Raw genomic sequence first — 22413 nt, forward strand, 5'->3', positions numbered from 1 at the left:
TTTTAAAACTTATTTCAGCTAAATATAAAAAAAGAATCTCCTGTATAAAACTTACGTAATAATATACATATCCGAAAATTGAAACATAATAAAAATTGCGTTAAAACTTTTTAAATGAAACTATTAAAATTATTAAATACACACACACACACACACACACACACACACATACGATAATTGTATAATGTTATCGATCTCAAATTATACAGAGAAAACAGAGTTTGTTTCAAATTGTAATATTCAATTCCATTTATATATTCTATAACGTATTAAGAGAGATTGACATTTTAATTTAATTTCGATACATCTCATCATATCTACGTAAAATATTTTTCACACGTCCTGCGCGTTTTATTATTTTCTTAACAGACCAATTGCCATTAGCAGAAAATCGTACGCTTTAAGTTCGTGAAACATCTTTCACTGTTAGTTATTGCACTGTCAACAATAGGTGGCGACGTTTAAAGCCATCCCTATTTCCTCTCTCTTTCTTCTTATTTTACCGCGTGGCTCCCTCTGTCTTCTTTCATCTTCTTCCACCTCTGTGCGTCTCTTTCCTTTCAGTATCTCCCTCCTTCTCACAAACGTGTTCTCTTCGCTAGGGAGGATCGTGGGCGGAAATTAGAATAACCAGTCTAGTCAGTTGTATTGTGGTTGGCGGGCGGTTCGCGTCTATTCCATAGAAGTGGAGATTTTCTTCTTCTCTCTCTCTTTTTTTTTTGAAATACCGCCTTTCCTGTCCGTATTTCCAATATGTGGAAAAGAGATTTTCGTTAACTTCGCTCTTAAGGAGACGTAGAATTTTGTGAAGCTCAACGTCTGGATCGATCATTCGTTTGAATTTGTTCGAATGGGAAGTTCAATGATTTTCTGTGTACCCTGGATATTTTGTCGGTTTCTCTTCCGGTGATCGATCTTGGATACATCGATTGGATTGCGTCATGACAGGCCTGCATTTATCGAAGGCAGCGTACGTATAATTACTGTAAGAATATTTCTTCGTGCAAACTCGCTGTCAGCGTTATTTCAATTCAACGAAAATTATTTTCATCTCCGAGGTTTTTACTTCGCTGTGTTTATTAAAACCTCTGTTGTACTATCTCCGTTTGTAAGATTTTAAACAGTCCCATTCATTCAACGATAATTCATTCAACATTCGGAGTATAATGTTCAATTCATGTGTGTACACGCGTATCCGTATACATACATTTACTTAGTTGTATTATACGATGTGAATGTCAGAGAAGTTTAAGTTCAAATTTAAATTATTTCATTCTTTTATCTGATGTAAAATTATAATTGTAAAAAGAAAAAATTTTTAGATTTAAAAGTGTTGAAAGTCTGAAATGCGTTCAATGAGAACATACATTTAATTAGATAACATGTGAAATGTGGAATATAACGAAATGCTATTGACTTTTACGTGTGTATTCAATGACACAGCAAACGTATAGAATATCAATGAGACTTATGAATGATAGTATAATATATGTTAATCGCTTATTAAGATACTAATAAATTAAGAGTCGTAGATATCAATCGGTGAAATTAAATTTTATTCTATATTGGAGAACAACAAATATTACATATTTATTATAAATCTTATTGTAATTCGATTTATAAATTTAGAAAATCAGACGATTGGAACAATAGTGAAATTTTTTAACCGATATCTCGATTCATATTTACTTCGATTTGTTAATTAAAATATAAACTTAAATATTTTTAATTATCAATTATCTTATTTCAAATGTTTAAAAATTAAACACTTTATCAATTTAAATAGTTTATTAATATAATTTACTAATTTCTTTTTATATTAAACTATGTTTTATCAATTTATTAATTCAAATATAAATACTATACTTGTGAATTGTTATACTTGGGAATTGTTTTTAAGGGATATATTGTTGTCATGTTATTTATAAATATCAATATCATAGAAGAATCTATATTAGGTTTGATTCAAATTATAATTATTTAACATTGAATAATTTGCAAATAGCTGCGAATTTATTACTTAGATTGTGCATTACAATCTCTATTTGATTTTATCAAATTATAGTTCAATTAATATAATTTTTCATAATAGATCTACAATTTCATGATAATTCTAATTCTATAAATAAGAATTATTGACGAAATAAATATATAAATGGTACAATTTTATAATTTACAATTAAAAATATATTTATCTTTATTGAATTCGATCTAACAATATCTTATTCTAAAATAATTTCATAACTTAAAAATGAAAAGTATATTCTTAATAATGTTATACTTAAACGTATGAAAAACAATATAATTCTAAAAATTAATATTTTTGTAATTTTAATAGATATTAATAGATAATATAATTGTATTTATATATGTTTAATATAATAATTATAATTATAATAAATTATAATAATGATAAATTAATAATAATAATAAATAAATTATAATATAATTATAATCATAATAAATTGTTGTTTACGTTTAATTACGTTTACGTTTGTAACAAGTTTAATATAATTATAATATAATTATATTAAATATATTATAATATAATTATTATACAAAATATAATTAAAATATATTAAAATACAATTAATTATATTATAATTATATTTATATCTATATAATTATATAATTTGTAATATAATAGATATTAATTTTTATTTATAAAATTAGAATTATCATGAAATCATAGATCTATTATATTATATTATTACTCTTGAAAGAGCTTCGATCGAGATTCATTCGTGTGCAGTCGTTCTGCGTTACACCGTAATATCTAGTACGCAAACTGCGTGTACGTATTCGCCACGCAATCGAGAAGTACCATTGAGAGGCGTGCGCGCGCATCAAATTTTAAATAGCCCGGGAGAAACCTTCGCCACAGATAGAATTCTTACGCTTTCTATCCGTGTGACACAATTTTCTATTTCCAATCGTTCGACAACTGATTGCATCGTATCAGCTCGTGCATTCCCTCTCGTGTATTCAAGTTTGTCGTTCAATCTACTCGGCCATTCGCGTATCAACGTTCACAATATCGCAAACTGCTAACCTAGAACGTTAATCCAATTGATTGCGTTGGAATCGGTATTGGTTGTAGAAATGCATTTTACCTAATAGTAGTTCAATCGTTGCGTTTCGATCGATCGAAAATGTATACCAGTGTTAATAAAAATCTAAGCAAAATCACGACCGAATCGCGGTCAATTGATTCATGTCAAAACTATTCTAATGCGCGTGCGTACGCATACTCATAAGTCTGTACGCTCGCGATACAACTACGGATGTAATTACATCGCAAACGAGCCGGAAGTGGAAACGGTCTGGGCCGGTTTTGCCGGTTAAACGACTGCTTTACACGCTCAATTATTTTAACGAATTGTTTTAAAAAGAACGAATTGTTTTTATTCACACGAATGATTCACTTGCCTAAAAGAATGGTTATTAATTGAAGATGTCCGTGCAATTGTTATATATCGCCATCGTTATAATTGATATTTTATTCTAGCGATGTATTGTTAATAAACTTCTAATTTCAAAAGAGTTCGTCGTCGAAATCCGCTCAGTTACAATTTTTCTATACCCATATACAGGATGTTCCGGGGTTAAATCGCCAAACTTTAGATATCAATTTAGGATCGTAAAACGAACAAATTTCTCGTAATAAATATGCTCGTAAATGCTTTCTTCAAGAGATATTTACTACTAAATAGGACTTAGTAACGTATATACATCGAAACAATTCAGGCTTATTACTAAAGAAAATTGTTGAAATTTATTACTAAAAATAATTGTAATTATTACACGTGTTGCTCGAAATGATTAACTTCAGCTTGGAGATAAGCATGAATCTCGGTAACACAGATATTTCAATGTTATTCATTCCTAATTCTTCACCCTTTGCGCTGGCAACTGGTTCGCGGACCATAACGAGAGACCGAACCATATGCAATAATTCGTCGCTTTCTTTTTCTTTTGAACTATGGTCGGTATGATGTCACTGGATAGAAATTATTAAGAAGTAATAAACTTATCGCTTGTTTTGCCTGGGCAACATTTAAATATACTTAAAACTGAGAAAATGTTGCAATTTGGGACAAAAAATTCTCGACGTGCGTGGCGCAGGAGGTTTAAATAACTTTAGAAGTAAATGTCTCTTGAAGAAAACATTTGCGAGCATACTTTCTAGAGGAAAAAATTTGTTTGTTTTAGGATTCCTAAATTCACATCTAAATTTTGACGATTTAACCCGGGAACATCCTGTATGTATCAACACTCAGTTTCTATATCTATGTATATAGTCTGTAGTGAATTTAACGTTAAGTTTTGTATGAATATCAATATATACATATCTTATACAGTGTCACTTCATTATCGTATCGATGTACGTGCCGATTGAGCCAAAAAGTTGCATCTCGTCACTCTAACAATATAACATAATGAAGCAATATTGCATAAAATTGAAAATATGAGAAAATGTTCTGTAAAACTTAGAATGTTATTGAATACTAGGGACAAATTTGAAGAGAAGCGTGCAATTTTTAAAGTATTAAAGTACATTCTGTAATTTTAGAGCATTGAAACACATATATCTATACATCATTTCTGTTTACATTATTTAAATTGAACGTCAGTTTGAAACGAAATGATTATTTGTTAAGTTTAATATTAATTATTGTCAGTCATCATTATTATTTGCCGATTTCGTTACTTCTTGCAAAATTACTGTTCCTCCTTCATCCTTGAAAATTCTCCTTTTTAAATTTATCAGTTAATTTCTCTAGGATTAAAAATGTATATACTTGTATATATTTGTATTTGATTACATTTTATATCTATCGCTCTTTGCTCCTGAAACTTGATTACAATTGGATTTTAATTTTGAAGTTAAACGTTAATCCAAAGAGATAAAAATCGCACTGAAATGTTATCTTTGCAGCCTTGAACTTAAAAATTTCCACTAAGTAAATAAATAAATTATTAGACTGCAGATTTTTATGCACGTAATGGACATGATATGAAATGTGGAGGTGTAATATGCACACAATGCACACAATATGAAAAAGTATATAAAATATCCAAGATAATATCTTGCCTCCTATAATACTTCATAACGTCACAAACAATTTTCTGAGCTGAGACTGAATTTTTTTCTCGTTATATTCTCAAAGTCAAAGATATGAATTTGCACAAGAATCCATAGTTTATTAGGTTATTACAGAGTAGAGGTGATTGAGAAATTATTTAAAATGCAATCAGTGTAAAAATTGTTTCAGGTGATGCCTCGGGAGCCTAATCGGGGATATCTGTTGGCCGTGCTGCTGCTATTGGTCAGTCTCCGCAAGGCTGGCTGCTCAACATCCGCTCCTCGATATCCGGTCTGTAAGCCGGGTTTCGAATTTTGGTCGGTCGAGCGTGCTACCTGTTGGCCTTGCACCAGATGTTCTCCTGAATTTACTTTGAGTCCCTGCGCGATTTATAAGGATGCTATTTGCGGACCATTGTCCGCCCTCGAGCTCGACTGGTCTTTCCTTTCGACCAGGAAACGACCAGAGACCGGCCAAAGAAGCCTCGAAGCGGTCACTTCGAAGATGCTGTGGAGGTTCCCGGATTTGGACCAGCAACAGATTAGGCAAGAATCGAAGGACTTTGTCGATAACTCGGAGCGAGATAGTCAGTCGAAAACGAAGAACCAGGTATAATTAAGATCTACAATGATGTTGATTATACTCGAATTTTTATTGCATTGAAAGGAAAACGACTCATGTACGTGTGTACATATTATTATGTTCGCTTCTTGGATTTTCTTTTAACTTTAGCGCCAAAGCATTTGATTGACGCTTAACTTTTTATATTTACAATACATTTCTTTAGTAATTAGTAATTAGTAATACATTTCTTTAATAATTAGTAATACATTTCTTTAGTAATTAGTAAACAAATTTATTTTAGAATCACGATTATTTTATGCATTTTTTATGTCGTTAGACAGAAGCCACTGCAATGATACGTAATGTTTATTTTAGTTTGAATTTTAAAGAGAATTTTAAAAAGGAATATTAATTTCTTTACTCTTTTTGTTCTGTGAAGTATAATCGATTTAGCAAATGAGTATGTTGTATATTGTGGTACAGACGAAGTTAGATAAATTCTTTGACTTAAAGTAATATTAAAATATCATTGAAATAATAATTATATAAGTAGAGTAGAATATTAAAATAATAATAAAATAAAAATCAAGAATAATGTAAGTAGAATAGAATATTAAACTAATAATAAGATAAAAATAAAGAGTAATGAAATGCGTTCATTCCTGAGAAAATCAGGTAGATTTTTTAGTTAAAAGTAATATTAAGATGTCATTAAAATAATATACAAGTAGAATAGAATTAAAGCAATAATAAGCTGAACATCAGAAGTAACAGAATTTGTTCATTTTTGAAAATATTAAGTTTGAAAAGATGTGTATTTGATTAATTTTTTACTGGAAGATTGTTTTGCCTATGAAAATAAGATACAAGATGTAGAAGAAATCTTTTTGTTTTTGAGAAAATCGGATTTGGAAATTTATCGAGTATGTGTATGTACTAAATTCTTCATTAAACATTCTTTAAAACCAGTCAAATTTGTCAAAACGATAGGATTTAGAGTTTATCTTTTTAGAATTACCAAAAACTTACAATTATTTTTGTTAAAATTAATGTTGATTTTAAATAGAGATATAATTAGATCTATTTATTTTATTTAGTATCATTTGAATGATATCGGTTTACATATAAAACATTTACTTATCACAAACTAGTAGGTATAGTGTTAAACCAAGAAATTTTATTCTAAATTTTCTACTTACTTTTGTAAATTAATGAAAAATTAGGTGAATAGATATACATACTTGGCATAGTTTTCAAATTATGTTTTCTCATAAAATCATACTTCCAATATAATTTTGTTATTCTTTATTTATTAATAGGAGCATTAAATTTTGGAAATTTCACCTCAATAGAAAAATGAAGTTTAGATAAATAGAATTCTGCGGTAGTCTGTTTTAGTGATTTAAAATTATTGCGCATTTTTCAGTGATTGAAACGTCTGTGAAATTTAATTCTACGATGAAATTTCAGCTACTGAACGAGCCTTCATATCCAAGAAGCGCGGCTATTTCTAAGGAGAGAATCCTATGGGATTGGCAAACAGTCGCATTGATCCTTGCCGTGTGTGCCTGTATTCTCTTTTTTCTGGTCGCAGGATGCTCGGCTTTGTTCTACGCGAGACAGTGGCGACGGATGAAGAAAAACTTCGAGCCCGGTAGGAATTTATAAGAATTTATATTTATCATTAGTAATAGTCGTTGCAGGTTTTTATTCACTTGTAGTAAATGCAAGAATGAAAAATTTCACAGGATGTGATGATGTGAAAAATATATATAAAGTATCTAAAGTATGCTTTCCATAATACTGACGTGTAAAACAATTTTCTATTCTCTGTTTTATTATCTATTATCTATCTTATTATTCTACTTTTTAATTTGCAATTTTTGCTTAAAATTCACAGTTTAGTTCATTGATCATACTTTTTTGTTGTTTACATATCGAAATGATATCTACTTTATAAAACATTGTAAGACAAAGAAAAATTGAAAATTGAAAATATTTCATTATTTAATAAGACATCCTTTGCAATTCGAAAGCTTTTAAACAAAAGAGATTAGGTGAGAAATACAGTATATCTGTCCCAGCAAATTGTTTATCAGCAAAAATTTATCATTATGTTCTATGAGTATAATTAAACAAAAATTGTCATATAAACATAATTATATAAAGCTTTACTAAAAAGTTATAATAAATAGAATGGACTTTTAATTTTACGATGCTACGAGACAAGAATAGCTTCACAATTCATATTAATTATAGTTGCAACATTAATTGTTATATAATATTCTATATCAAATATTTTTGCTAAGTTGGTTGCCTTATGAAACTCATTTCGATACCGGAGGCAATATTATTGGTCAAAATAATATTTTTACTTTTTGTATTTTGTATTTTTATTATTATTCTTTAATGAAGCTTTAAATGGTCCATATTTATAATAGTGTACTTTGTTTGATTACAGTCATAGAATATAGATAATTTTGATTCTTAAATTCTGGAACCTTTTATATATGAAAAAAATATACAGATAAAATTTTTATGATCTTGAAGACACATTGAAACAAAGTAGTAAAATATTCGATTAAACATACTCTCATTCATAAGTGTGTGCATTGATTTGTATTAGCAAAATTAATTAAAAGTAGTTCTTATTGTTTTCTTTATGAAAGCAAATACATATACATTTTTTTTACAAGTAAATACATACATATATATATCAAATAATATATAAATTGTTTATTTAAAACTTTGCAATCAATGGAATCTTAAAATTACTTCATTATCAAAGTGTTCATTGGTAACATTTTAAGTAATAATGCTAGAATTAATAGATAGTTTTTCCACTAATTTGAGAGGATCTCGTTTGTCTTACCTATAGACAACCAAACAAGTTCAATATAATGAGCTTTTACGATATGTTAATAATAATATTTATAAAAATAATATTCAATAATATTCAAAATAATATAATAATATTCAATATATTCAATAATATTTAAAATAATATAATAATATTCAGTATATTCAATAATATTCAAAATAATATACTAACATTCAAAAATAATGATTCAATATATTCAATAATATTTAAAATAATATAATAATATTCAGTATATTCAATAATATTCAAAATAATATACTAACATTCAAAAATAATGATTCAATATATTCAATAATATTTAAAATAATATAATAATATTCAATATATTCAATAATATTTAAAATAATATAATAATATTCAGTATATTCAATAATATTCAAAATAATATAGTAATATTCAAAAATAATGATATTCAATATATTCAATAATATTTAAAATAATATAATAATATTCAATAAGTTTTAAAATAATATAATAATATTCAGTATATTCAATAATATTCAAACTAATATAGTAATATTCAAAAATAATGATATTCAATATATTCAATAATATTCAAAAATAATGATATTCAGTATATTCAATATTTAAAATAATATAATAATATTCAGTAATATTGAAAAATAATACAATATTTCTACGGTATTAATCTTCAAAATAAAGAATAAATTGCATCATGCCACAATATTTTATGACAGTTTTAATAAAGCCAGTCTTTAATTGCATATAACTAAATTGTATTCCACCAAAAATGGGCAAAACGATAGCGTACGGGCAACAACAGCAAAGGGATACAAAAGTATACAATGCAAAAGTGGTGCAGCATGTGTACTAAGCATTAATAAAATTTCACGTTCTGGTATTTTGTTACATTCGATTCCAAAGGATTGTTACGTGTTTCCTTGGAGGGGGATAAGAAGTCCTTTAAAATGCAAGACAGATTTTCTTCATTAGAGGGCCGCTCACGACCTCTGCTCACCTTGGCTCGATCTATCACGCCCGGATATGACGTCCCGGTGTCCGATGCTTCTCATTTCTTTCATGATGCTCCGTTCCGCGTTCTCTTTGTACTCGTTTACCAACTTATGTCATCTGTGATTACACGTCGCTTGTAAAACATGCGTTTCTGTTTTGGAAGCTAATTTGCTTTTATTAGACCGAGGTCAGTTCAAAAATTTTTCTTTATCAGCAAGCATGATATCATGTCAGCACCTTCCAAAAAATTCCATTGTGCATGTGTGTAATACTACGTGTAATTGACACACATTTTAAACAGGATGTGTATTTGAATAATTTACTATTATTATTAAATTGAGGAGTTTAGATTCTTCAATTTTACTAAAATGTAAGATGTTGAAGATGAAGAATGATTCTAATAGTTGGTTTAAATTATTAAGTGGAATACACCTAACTTTTATAGTTCTTTTGTATTCGAATGCAACTTGTTATAGAATTACCCATGACGTTGTTTGAGTTGAATCCTCAATTTTTAGAGGAATCTCTCTTTTCTCCTTCTGTTACATTTTAGCTTGTAAAATTGAAATAGCACGTAGCATGTATAAAAATAGCATGTAAAAAAAAAGAATTAATTGATTTTATTAATTTTTAAACTTAAAGTGTTCTGAATTATAGAAATTCTTCCTTTTTTTTATGTTTAGAGGAATCTCTCTTTTCTCCTTTTGTTACATTTTTACTTGTAAAATTAAAATAGCATGTATAAAAATAGCATGTAAAAAAAGAATTAATTGATTTTATTAATTTTTAAACTTAAAGTGTTTCGGATTATTCAAATTCTTCCTTTATGTTTAGATCAAACTTTCAAGATATACATACATACTTGCTTCAAAATATACTTGATGATGACTCTTTTAGAAAATTGAATACTCCTATAATCCAAAATATATGCAAATTTACAATATTTGTACAATTTGTACAATATTATTTTATATATTTATTTTATATTCAAATTTGCGCATAATATTTGTACATAACATTTACACAAAAGTTTCACATATAAATTGACTATATATACACTTATGCATATTTCTTATACATAAATTTATATATAACATTTGTGCAAAATTTTTCACGTGCAAATTTATGTACACTCACGACGTGTATATATAATACATAATTGGATAATATAACAATTTCTGCATACAATGAATACAAAGTTACGCAAAAGGATAAAAATTATGACAAATAAGAATAATAACTGTCGATGTCAGGCTGAAGGTTATTTCCATTGGCTCCGATGGTTTTCACATCTAATTGTTCGCGTCATTGAGCAGCTCGATGGCGGGAGAGACAATCGGCAGGCTGTTGAAACTTTTCGTAACGTTTTAAATAACACAGCGTACGAAATCGCGTGACCCGGCCGCTTTAAATTCCTTACGGTTCGTCCAGCGTTGTAAAGCTGCAAACGGCCAATGTTTGCAAATCGCCGTTACCGATGTTCAGAAATGAGAGGCTTGAACGCGTATTCGAGGATTGATCGGGCTATCACTCGTTGAATGCAACGAATACGCGTACGCGCGCACGTATACTTACCCGTGCATACGCACGTGTGTTCGAGGAAAGAAGTTTCGAATGGTGTTATGATCTACAATGAACGTTTGTACGATGTTACTACCCGCATTTGCATAACGAGCGTTACGCAGAACTCATCAACGCCGGAACCCTCTCCCGTTCTTCCCGACACCTCTTCACCCCTTTTCCTCCTCACCATCTCGCTGCCACCCACGCTTCCCGAGGAAGCGTACTATCTAGCAATGGAATCAACCCGTTCGATTGTTTCAATCTTTTCACAAACGTCTCTGCCTTACGGACACGGTCGTACATTTATTGCTGCGTCAGTGTTTGTTTAATTGTGCTGTTATTTGTTCTCCCAAATTCCTGATGATTTCATAGCACGTGAAATGAGTATCTGGTAATGTAATTATTGTGCACGTGTGACACGTAATAAAATAATCACTGGACAGCGTGTTAATTGCAGTTCAATTTTTATGATTAATAGGTTAACGATAGAATTGTAATTATTGTAGTACAATGGAATCAGCCTGTTTTCTATGACTTCTCTTTTCCACGTTTTCCAATAATTTTTACTTTTGTTGACTTGATCACGAGCATATTTTTACTTGCATCTCGATCATTCAAGTACATTATAGTGTCTGTTATAATTATGAAATTATTTATTTCCTTAAATTTTCGATATTTTAATTGTAGTTTTTTTAATAAAATTTTCTGACGCGTGGTGTCTTTTTCTTTTTTTTTTTTTATGAGAGACAATTTTTTGAGTTTTATGCATGCATACATTCTTGATACGATGAATATTTATCATGTGAGTATTGTAATGAAAATTACAGTATACAATATACGATAAATATTAGAATAATATAAGTATATAACTGATATGTGCAGCATATATAGTATTTACATAAAAATATACATAACTATAACTGATATGTGTGACATAATAATATGTGATAGTTTAATTAATAACATGTAATATGACAATAATAATAATAATAATAATAATACATAACATGTAATGTGTAATAATTCTATTTATAATTCAACTTTTATGATTATAATTGATTTTCTAGTTAATCACAGTTATTATAATACAAATTATTATGATATAGATAACTGTTTTTTGAAAACAATTTTCAACAAATTTTACATTAAAAGAAGAGATTGAATTTTTATAGAAATTTAGATTTTTATGTAAAGAAGTATGCAGCTAGAGATTTGATCAGGCTGAACTGAAGTCGATTTTACTTTCTGTATAGTCTGTTAGTTTTATCATAGACGTTAAACACACTTTGTATTTTTCCATAAACTAGATAATATGAAATTTGAAAAGAAAACTCCAACAAGTAGTGGAAATGAGTTTTACACGATGAAATGTAAAATAAAACATTACTTGTTATGTTAGAGTTAAATTTATAACATTACATTTACAAAACAAATTTATGACGATTTATTAGTTTATTGATATAAATGCTTGCTGGAAATATGTAATTGGTTGTTATTCGATCTACACTTAATCCCATCACTACTAGACATTTGTGAAAAACCTTTGACTCGTTGGTATGAATGAAGCACTACTATTTTGATTTCAATGCCGGTTTCACGCATGATGTTTCCTGTAACCTACTCTACTCTTGTAATAACCATAGTATTATTTTTCTGAGAAGTAGAATTCTGTTTGTAAAAATGAAGATTTACAAAAAAAAAAAACGGAGGTAAAAAATTGATTATAAATGGAAAATGGTTTTTTATCTATTTACGAAAAATATAAAGATGCAACAATGCGCAGAATGTACGTAATATGCAAAAGATACAAAATATTTTATTTTTCATAATATTTAATTGATAAAATAATTTTTTATCTATTTTTTGTTGTATTATTTATGAAAATATAAATTTATATAAATGCTCACGGTCTAATTGTAAATATGTAGAAAAATTTTACAATTAAATTTCAATCACCAGATTTGGTATGTTCATTTGAATTATCATAGTTCCTTCAGTCGAATATGTTTTGATCTTTCTAAAAATTAAACACTGAAAGAAATTATGAGAATATATAAAATATACTGAAGGTATAGAATATATAAAATATAAAGGTACATAATATACCTAGAATATACCAAGTGTAAAGTGCACTAACATGATAAAATAAAACTAGGACAGAATAAAATAAACAAATAAGAAATAAAACTAATTTCAAATAATATACTCAAAATGACTAAAATATATGTTAACACTTACATGAACTTACTTAAATGAAAACTAACTTACGTAATGCACATACTTGAAACAATAAAAATACTAAAAATGTTTACATAAAATACTTAAATAAAATTAAGTTAAAAATTAACTTAAATAAAATTGAGTTACGTTTAAAGCCCTCAAATGAAATTAATTATTAAAACTGAAGTTGAAACAAGAAATCTAAAATTTCCAAAAGGTAAAGCAAGAGTATCTATGAAAATAAAAAATGAACAATATATTGAAGCATCGTTGATGAACACAGTCTAACGAGTGAAAATTTAATTGATTTCTACATTAAGCGTGTAATCCATGTGAATGGAATTCAACCAGAGCTGTTGGGGCCAAGTTTTGATAAATTTTAGCCAAGCAAATCTGCACGGATATTGCTGGCAAATGTAATTGTGTTTGACGTGTTCCTCAATTGGAAACAGAAGGTATTGTCGGCATTCTCACTAACGGATTGGTAATACAAGCGGAATGATCGTGCATTCGGTACCGTTTCATTGCTGGCTCTGCTTACTAAAGCCGGGGGACTGTGAGTGTAGCCCGCTTCTCCTCTGTTAGACTCCATTACCTGATTCCCCTCAACAATGTTCTTCAATCATGACGAATTAACGATAATTCTCCAACACGGATCTTCGCGAAGTGATTTGCATTGTTGCACATGTATAAAAGTAATTGTAACATTAACCGTGATATAATTATAGTAATGATTGTTCTTGCAATATTAGTCTCTTATTTCTCTTGCGATTTTTTTTTTTTTTTAAATGGTTTAGATAATTCGTTTGATCTTGTAATATTCTATGAACGATGATTTTATTTTTATGTCATTCTGAACATTCAGTTTTTAAGCTCTCAAATTATATCGATTGTTAACATGTATAGTCTCTGTAATAATATGATTAATATATTATATAATGATTAATATGTAATATGATGAATATGATTATTCATATATTAATATATTTATAGTAATATATATTATATAATGATTATATAATGTATTTATATTTATATATATTTACATTAATATATATTATATAATTATTATATAATATATTTATATTAATATATATTATATAATATAATGAATATGATTATTAATATATTATATAATGATTAATATTAATATATAATATGATGAATTAAAATTTTTACAAATGTTACTAAAATATTTTATAAACTCGATGAATCTTAAATTTAAAAGTTTTCGCAGTGAAATTTACTAAAATTAAAAATTCTGAAACTAACAACTAAGTAATTTAACTATAAATAGCCGTGTCAGTTAAGAGTTAAAAAAAATTTTCTTTAAAAAAAGAAAAGATCTTTTTATGTGAAAGCAAATTCTCACGTCGAAGATAAAATTTATCGTATAAATTTACAATAAAACCGAAATATTCGAAATTTTGAAGTGTTGCCTTCATTTAAATTTTTCCAAATCGTTTTTATTGGTATTGCAATGAAGCTTGTGGTATGTCGGAGGGTACAATTTGAGAAAATACTTGTCAGAAGAAGCACGTAGCATTTATTTTCTTAACTGAAGCTCCGAGCTGGTTAGCCCTTTCTTCCCTTTAAAGAACAACACGACTTTGGTCCGGAGCGAGACTATCGTTAGATTCATCCCATGGGGCCTTGAGAAAGCAGAACTGCATTCCATAGTCGTTCAACTCGCATTCCATTCTTAGGTAGACGATACGATCGTTCCAACTTCCTTCACTGGATTGCCAATTGAAAATAAATAACAACGAAACGGAGCTCCTAACCACTGGAAATGGTTGTGAACGTCAGATTTCATAAGAAACCAATTGTCAAACCATTAAAGACTAAGATATATTAAATTGAAGTAATCACAATGTTAAAAATATCCCAGTTTTCTTCAATTTTGTACATTATTGTAAATTCTGACCTGGAACAGTTATTTTGTAAATTCTGGTTGGAAAAAGATATGAAATGTATTTCTGACGTTGTATTTCATAACTATAAACGATTGACGTACACTTCGTTATTTAAAAGGTATTATCTCACATTTCTGAACCAATACGAACAATTCAAAACGAACAATTCAAATTCCTTTTTAAATACAAAGCCATTACCATTGTTGAAAATATATGCATACGTACGCGCGATACATTTGTTTTTACTATTTTAGCAAAAACATGCATGACGACGATAGCCGTCATTTGCGTCAATGCGTTGAAGAATAGATTAGATGATGAAAGAGTTGCAAATGAAATGTCACGTGCATAATGATAAATACACAATAATTATTATTATTATATATATATTATTTTATATAAATATAATATAAATATATTATTGTTAATAAATTAATATTAAATAAATAATATAAATAATATATAAATATAATATGAATATATTATTGTTAATAAATTAATATTAAATAATATTAAATAATAATAAATAATATAAATAATATATAAATATAATATATAATATATATAATATAAATAATAAAAATATAATACATAATATATATAATATAAATATAATATATATATGTATAAATATATTATATCTTACATAATATTATATATATATTTTATATAAATATTTAATAGACAATAAATATTAAATACATACAGAAAAAAGTTAAAAGCATGAAGCTTTGTTCTTTGAGGAAATCAGGTTTGAGAATTTATCAATTTGTGTTTAAATTAAATTTAGCTAATTCCAGACTGAGTGAAGGAGAAATAGACTTTTTTTTTTATCCTGCCTATGAAAATAAATCTGAAACACAAAATACAATCTGTTCACAAGACACTTCATTTTCGAGAAAATTCAACTTGAAAATTCATAAATTCTTAAATTAAAATTCTTAGCTAAACATATCCAAAGTCTGTTTTTCTTGAAAACATGAGATCTTAAGTAGAAAAATTTTATTCTGCATTTTCTACTTATCTTTCGCATGCAGAATAACCTCGTACTGATTATTATTAATTCCTTTTTAGTTCAGAATTAGATTCAAATATATTTGACAAATATTCTTTCTAAAAAATAAAGCCATCGTATGACAAAGTTTCATTTCACATTTTCATTTTATTTTTTCTTATTGTACCCATAGCACCATCAGTTATGAATCATACTGTATAACAAAGAACTTACGATCCTTGCTACGTTTGCACACTGTACTAATTCCTTTGTTTTGAAAAAATTGTTCAATTATTGAATTTCATAATTTATATATAAATGAAATTTGATCATTTATTGCCATAATGTAGAGTTACAAAACATTATAGTGGGATATGAACTAATACATTTTAGAATCTTGTTTGCTATGTTGTAGCATTTATATTTAGAGATAGTACCTACATTTTTAATACAAAATGCGTAAAATGTAGAATTTGTAAAATATATATTTTTTAATTTATATATATTATATATTATACTTTTTAATTTATATATGTTATATATTATATTTTTTAATTTATATATATTATATATTATACTTTTTAATTTATATATGTTATATATTATATTTTTTAATTTATATATATTATATATTATATTATATATTATATATTATAGTAAATTGTATACATTGCACGCACGTGTAATTTTATAAAAATATGAAAATTATGAAAATTATTATATAATGTATAATATTGTATATAATTATATATAATTAAATATTATTATATTAAATAAATATAAAGATAAATAAAAATAATAGATATTTCCGTATCTGTTATGTTCATTGTAACATATTCGTAAGTGTTTTGACTTAAAATAAGGATCACTGTTCGTTATAGGATACCCACCTGTATTATTAAACCTATCTAATTATTATTTATACATGTGTAATTAAAATCTACGAAAATTATCAGAAAGTCTGAATCATCAATACTAGACGCTGCTATGATTTAAAAATTTGTTTCATCTACGATAAATACGAGTATTGAATTCGTGCAAGACTGAAAGCTTTTGAGCGAGAGTGTATCACCTCTTTTAAGAACAGGCTCTGCAGTAGCGAGAACTGGTTCAAAGAGAGAAAAATTGTAGAAAATAAAGAAGAAGTTAGAAGCCTGTTGAAGTTCGTGTAGAGTAAAGAACTGTTGAACTTTTGCAGTGGGTCTAGAAGAGATCTCGGCTCGATTAAATTTAATAGTGAAGGCGGAACTAGCCGAACTGGTTGTTGGCGCACCCATGAGCCCTGACGATCCGGAAACAAGGTGCCAATATCTCGAGAAACTCTTAGGTGAGTAAAGAATCGTTGTAAAATTGAGAAATATTATTAGCCTCGAATTTAAATTGCATTGAGAATGTAGAAAATGATAATATGAAAATGTAATGCACCTGCAATGACATTGAATGTTGACGGTTCGGAATAAAAGAAACTTTTCTGAGGTAAAACGTCCTGAATTTCAAAAAATTTGCGTTTATGCATTTATGACAAAAAGAAAAAAAAATGCATGAAAACAAATTTTATATAAGTTCAGAAAAATAAACTAAAGATTTAACCAGTAAGAAAAATCGGTATTATGAACTTTAGATGATAATGTTCCGAAAGTGAAAGCGTAGGAAATTAACCACTTGCGCTGGCAACTAGATTGCGGACCATAACGAGTGACCAAACCGTAAACGATAATTCGTCGCTTTCTTTTTGAACTTCGTCGGTATGTCACTGGATAGAAATTATTCGTGAAGTAACAAATTTATTATTTGTTTTGCCTGTGCATTTGGTTATACTTAAATATATTTAAAACTAAAGAAAATATTGCAATTTTGGGATAAAAAAAGCTTCAACTAGACAGGAGTAAATTGAAGATAGTCGATAAATTAAAAATAGATAATATAATTTTTTCGTTTCTTCAAAATTTGGAGTTAAGGACTAATCTATGTGCATTGTAATTAATTAGCATTAGTCGTAATTAATTAGCATCAGTATAATTATATATTCACACGCATACTGAGATTTCAAAAGAAAGAAAATTTTATTTTATATTATACTAGAATAATAGCACAGAGCGATTCTGGAGGGAAAAAAAAAAAATAAGACGAGAATTGGTCTAATCTCAGCATTAATGTGAAATAAAATTTGTTCATACAAAGCTTTTATTTTTCGATGAAAATCGATTTATTTAAGTAATTGATTAATTTAATTATTTAGTCGTGAAGAAGGACTCGTTTTTCAGGGAGGAGCGTGAAATTTTTATTTTCATAATACAACGTTCATTCTTTCTCAGATGTTTTTACATCGTGTAAGATACTTTTCTTTCTTTTTTTCTGTTTATTTGCTATAAACTCTCACAATGTGTGGAAACATTAATTTTTTTTTACGACTGAATCTACTATGGATCTGAAGATAGTAGCTTCCCTAAGCAACGACTTCCTAAAGTGTGTGATTCTTTTTCTTTGGCTATTTTGTTGAACACAAATGAGGTACGTTCAGACGTATAATTTAATATTATATAATTATTAAATAATATATATTATATATTAAATAATTAATAATAATATAATATAAATAATGATACATATTATATAATATTAAATAATTAATAATAATATAATATAAATAATGATACATATTACATAATATTAAATAATTAATAATAATATAATATAAATAATGATACATATTACATAATATTAAATAATTAATAATAGTATATAATATATAATATTAAATAATTATATAATTATATAATAGTTAATATTATTAAATAATTAATAATAGTATATATTATATAATATTAAATAATTATATAATTATATAATAGTTAATAATAATTAATATAACATAATTATATAATTATATAATATAACATAAATAATAATACATATTACATAATATTAAATAATTAATAATAGTATATATTATATAATATTAAACAATTGTTATTAATAACATAATTACACAACTGGAATTGTATTTCTCGTGTTCAAGAAAATACCTAAAAAAAAAAAAAAATCGTACGTGAAATTTTAGAGGACCTCGCCGTTACGAGGACCTAAATAGTATCCTAATTAATAACTAATAACAGTCACTGCAGGTGTAGTTGTAAAAATATAATATATCACGTGGTTTCTTTTCGCAGATCGGAAAAGAGAGGCTGCCGTGATGGTCGATTGGCCGGAAGTCAGCGGGAACGTTTACATAGAAGACGGAGAGCCATCGAAAGGGAAGAAATTGCAAATCGCTAAAATTCATCGAAATATCGAGACTATTTTAAATCAGAAAAATTTCAACGATTCGTAGGAACGCAAAGTGAACTTGCGAAGGGAATTGAAATGTTAAATCCAGGATTACTTTTCTATTTATATCTCGTATTCGCGTAATGAATAGGAGAGAGAGAGAGAGAGAGAGAGAGAGAAAAGAAAAAAAGAAAAGAAAAACGCCGGAAGGTACAAAATCACATTCGACGGTTATAAACAGGCAATTTGTATTATTTTTTTTAATAATTTAATAATTATACCTTTTTATATAATGTGTTTTTCTTGTTATTATTTAAGTAGATGTACGAGTAAGGAGGAGGAAACCTCCTTAAAAGAATCCTTGCTCGAAGTCTCGAAGCTCGAACGTGATCGAGCGTCGATCGACTTGGCCCGCTCGGTTATTTATTTCTTCTTGTAAGCTTTAAAAGCCGCCATCTTTGTAATATAACTATGCGATGTATGTATTTGATAAATGAAATAAAATGGCAAACGCTGGTATTTACAGGTGGGACTGGTCTTTGCGCGGTGATACCCTTTATGCGTGAGAAATAAAAAAAAGCGTGACGGAGATCGCCAATCTAGCTGGACGAAAATTATTCTGATAATCATTACATGAAATCGTTTTAATTCTTCGTTGTAGATTATTGAAGATAGCTTCAAACAGAGCCGAGCAAACGTAAATAATAAACAAGAAACAAGATACGCAGTGATTGTTGGATTGCTAATGGACATCATCATCGTGAAATCTTTTAAAACTTATGAATCATTGAAGAATGTCTGAAATAGAGTTGAGCAAAACGTGATTTGATTAATAATGAGATTATAATTAACATGAAATCACGCTGTTCAGTCAAAATTAGATTATTGAATGATATAATAATGTAGTAAATAACATAATAATCACTGATCAATGAACACAGTGAATACTCAAAGTTGTTATAATCAATGCTCATGTATATTGATTAATTTATTTCGGTTATTCTCTCTTTGTCAACTTCTGTGAGATTCAATTTAATTCAATTTATTCAAATATACGGGGAAGAAATTCTTTTTAGTTTTTATCCAGTTGCTTGTAAGTAATTTATTTTGGCATAATAAGTAATCCAAATCAAATCATGATTAATTTAAAAATCGTTAACTGTGAAATAATCATACTTTTAGTTACGCTTTATTCAGTATTTTATTTATACTATTATTTTTATTTATTAATTAATTAAAAATAATACTAGTATTAATACTATTAATTCTTTTGTAGTATTATTTTTTGAAATACTTTCATTTATATAATAAAAACGCTTTTATAAGTTAATAACAAATCTTTGTAAGTAATTTATTTTGGCACAATAAGTAATCAAATCATGATTAATTTAAAAAATCGTTAATTGTGAAATAATCATACTTTTATGCTTCATTCAGTATTTTATTTATACTATTATTTTTAATTATTAATGAATTAAAAATAATACTAGTATTAATACTGTTAATTCTTTTGTAGTATTATTTTTTGAAATACTTTCATTTATATAATAAAAACGCTTTTATAAGTTAATAACAAATACTTTGTACATCACAGGTAGTATTGTTAATTTGAAGAATTTGTAAATTTCCATTAAATCCTCTATTTTTGATATCTTTCAATTATGTTGGCTATTTTTCCATAAAGTTGCATTTTAAGATACAGTAAAATAATATTTGATTGTTTCATAATACATTTGTACGTACGAACAAACGTTTGCATAATAAAATTATACATAGTGCAAATTACGTCTTTAAAATTGATCATCGAGTGATTACTCAATAATTTACTGAAATAAAATCAAGATACTGCTGTAAACTAGGATGTTCCAAAGCTTAGTGTTGCCACAGTATGTAATAAATCTGTAAAGGCTGACAAATAAAAGTGAGACTGAAACATCACGTAACAAAAATTATATAAATACATACTTCACTAGAAAGTTATAAAAGAAGAAGTATAAAACGAAGCTTTGTGTACTCATGTGCACGTTTCAGAATGTCACTTCCTTTTTATCAGTGCAAAATCCAAGTGTCATTGACTTTACTGAAGATTGAATTTTATTCTGTCAAATTTCTTCAAACGCAGTTTTGATCCTTGTATCAATTTCCTGTAATTTTACATTGTAAATACTTAAAAAATTTTTGTAACATATACTTTAATAATATAATATATACTATAATATATATGTAAATATTTGTTATCAAAGATAATGAATATTTTTTCATAAATAGAAATCTGAAGATGTTAGGTCTGATGACCCAAGAGATCCTTTTCGACTAATCTATCGTTGAAATTGTTCTTATTGATTATGTCTCATATTTTTCATATTTACTTCTCTTGCTTTGCTAAGGCTTTGCATATTGGACATTTTACTTTTATTTTCGTAGAATCTGTCGGCAGAACACTAAATTTCGAAACATCCTGCACAGTTCACAGCAGGATATCGATTTTCAATAAATGTTTCGCTTCAAAACAAATGGCTAGCTACCTAATGATCAATTTATAAATATGTATTAAATAACAAAATTAAACAACCAAATCGTCCGAGAAAATTGTATAAATATTGTAATAATTGCTATGCTTAAAATGAGTAAAAATTTTATTTCATTTCTAATTTCGTCCAGCTAGGTTAGCGATCCGTTACGCTGTACGACAGACAGTTGTTTCATGTCGCTATATTTAATTGCCTTAAAATTACAGATACGATTTATATTAAAATAATTAACGTTACACCGCGCGCAATCTGTACGGATCGCATTTGGAATCTTTCAGAAAAATATCCCCTAGAAAAAGACAGTTTTTTTTTTTTTCTCTTCTCACTCACGCGTACTCACATTCGTTAGATTATCTTCTCTTGCCGTTCTTACCATTCAAATTAATCCTCGAACGATTTCATAAGCCCTGGTACT

General features: G+C 27.4%; 1 protein-coding gene across 1 annotated transcript; it reads left to right on the forward strand.

The window, feature by feature from the left end:
• The first annotated feature begins 568 nt into the window (after positions 1–568).
• LOC122529874 (tumor necrosis factor receptor superfamily member wengen) lies at positions 569–19997 on the forward strand. The gene is made up of 5 exons (XM_043656378.1): positions 569–970; positions 5277–5696; positions 7122–7305; positions 17399–17527; positions 19371–19997. The coding sequence occupies exons 2-5, from the start codon at positions 5280–5282 to the stop codon at positions 19529–19531; spliced, it is 891 nt and encodes a 296-aa protein (XP_043512313.1). The 5' UTR covers positions 569–970; positions 5277–5279; the 3' UTR covers positions 19532–19997.
• The last annotated feature ends 2416 nt before the right edge of the window (positions 19998–22413 follow it).

This window comes from Frieseomelitta varia, unplaced genomic scaffold (assembly GCF_011392965.1).
Source record: "Frieseomelitta varia isolate USP_RPSP 00005682 unplaced genomic scaffold, Fvar_1.2 scaffold_131, whole genome shotgun sequence".
In the NCBI taxonomy this organism is placed as follows: domain Eukaryota; kingdom Metazoa; phylum Arthropoda; class Insecta; order Hymenoptera; family Apidae; genus Frieseomelitta; species Frieseomelitta varia.

Bases quoted from the DNA above. Each gene is read 5' to 3' on its own strand.
- LOC122529874 (XM_043656378.1), top strand. From the start codon at position 5,280: ATGCCTCGGGAGCCTAATCGGGGATATCTGTTGGCCGTGCTGCTGCTA. The intron at 7,306-17,398 runs GTAGGAATTTAT...GAACTTTTGCAG, and splicing joins GAAGAAAAACTTCGAGCCCG to TGGGTCTAGAAGAGATCTCG. The intron at 17,528-19,370 runs GTGAGTAAAGAA...TTCTTTTCGCAG, and splicing joins ATATCTCGAGAAACTCTTAG to ATCGGAAAAGAGAGGCTGCC.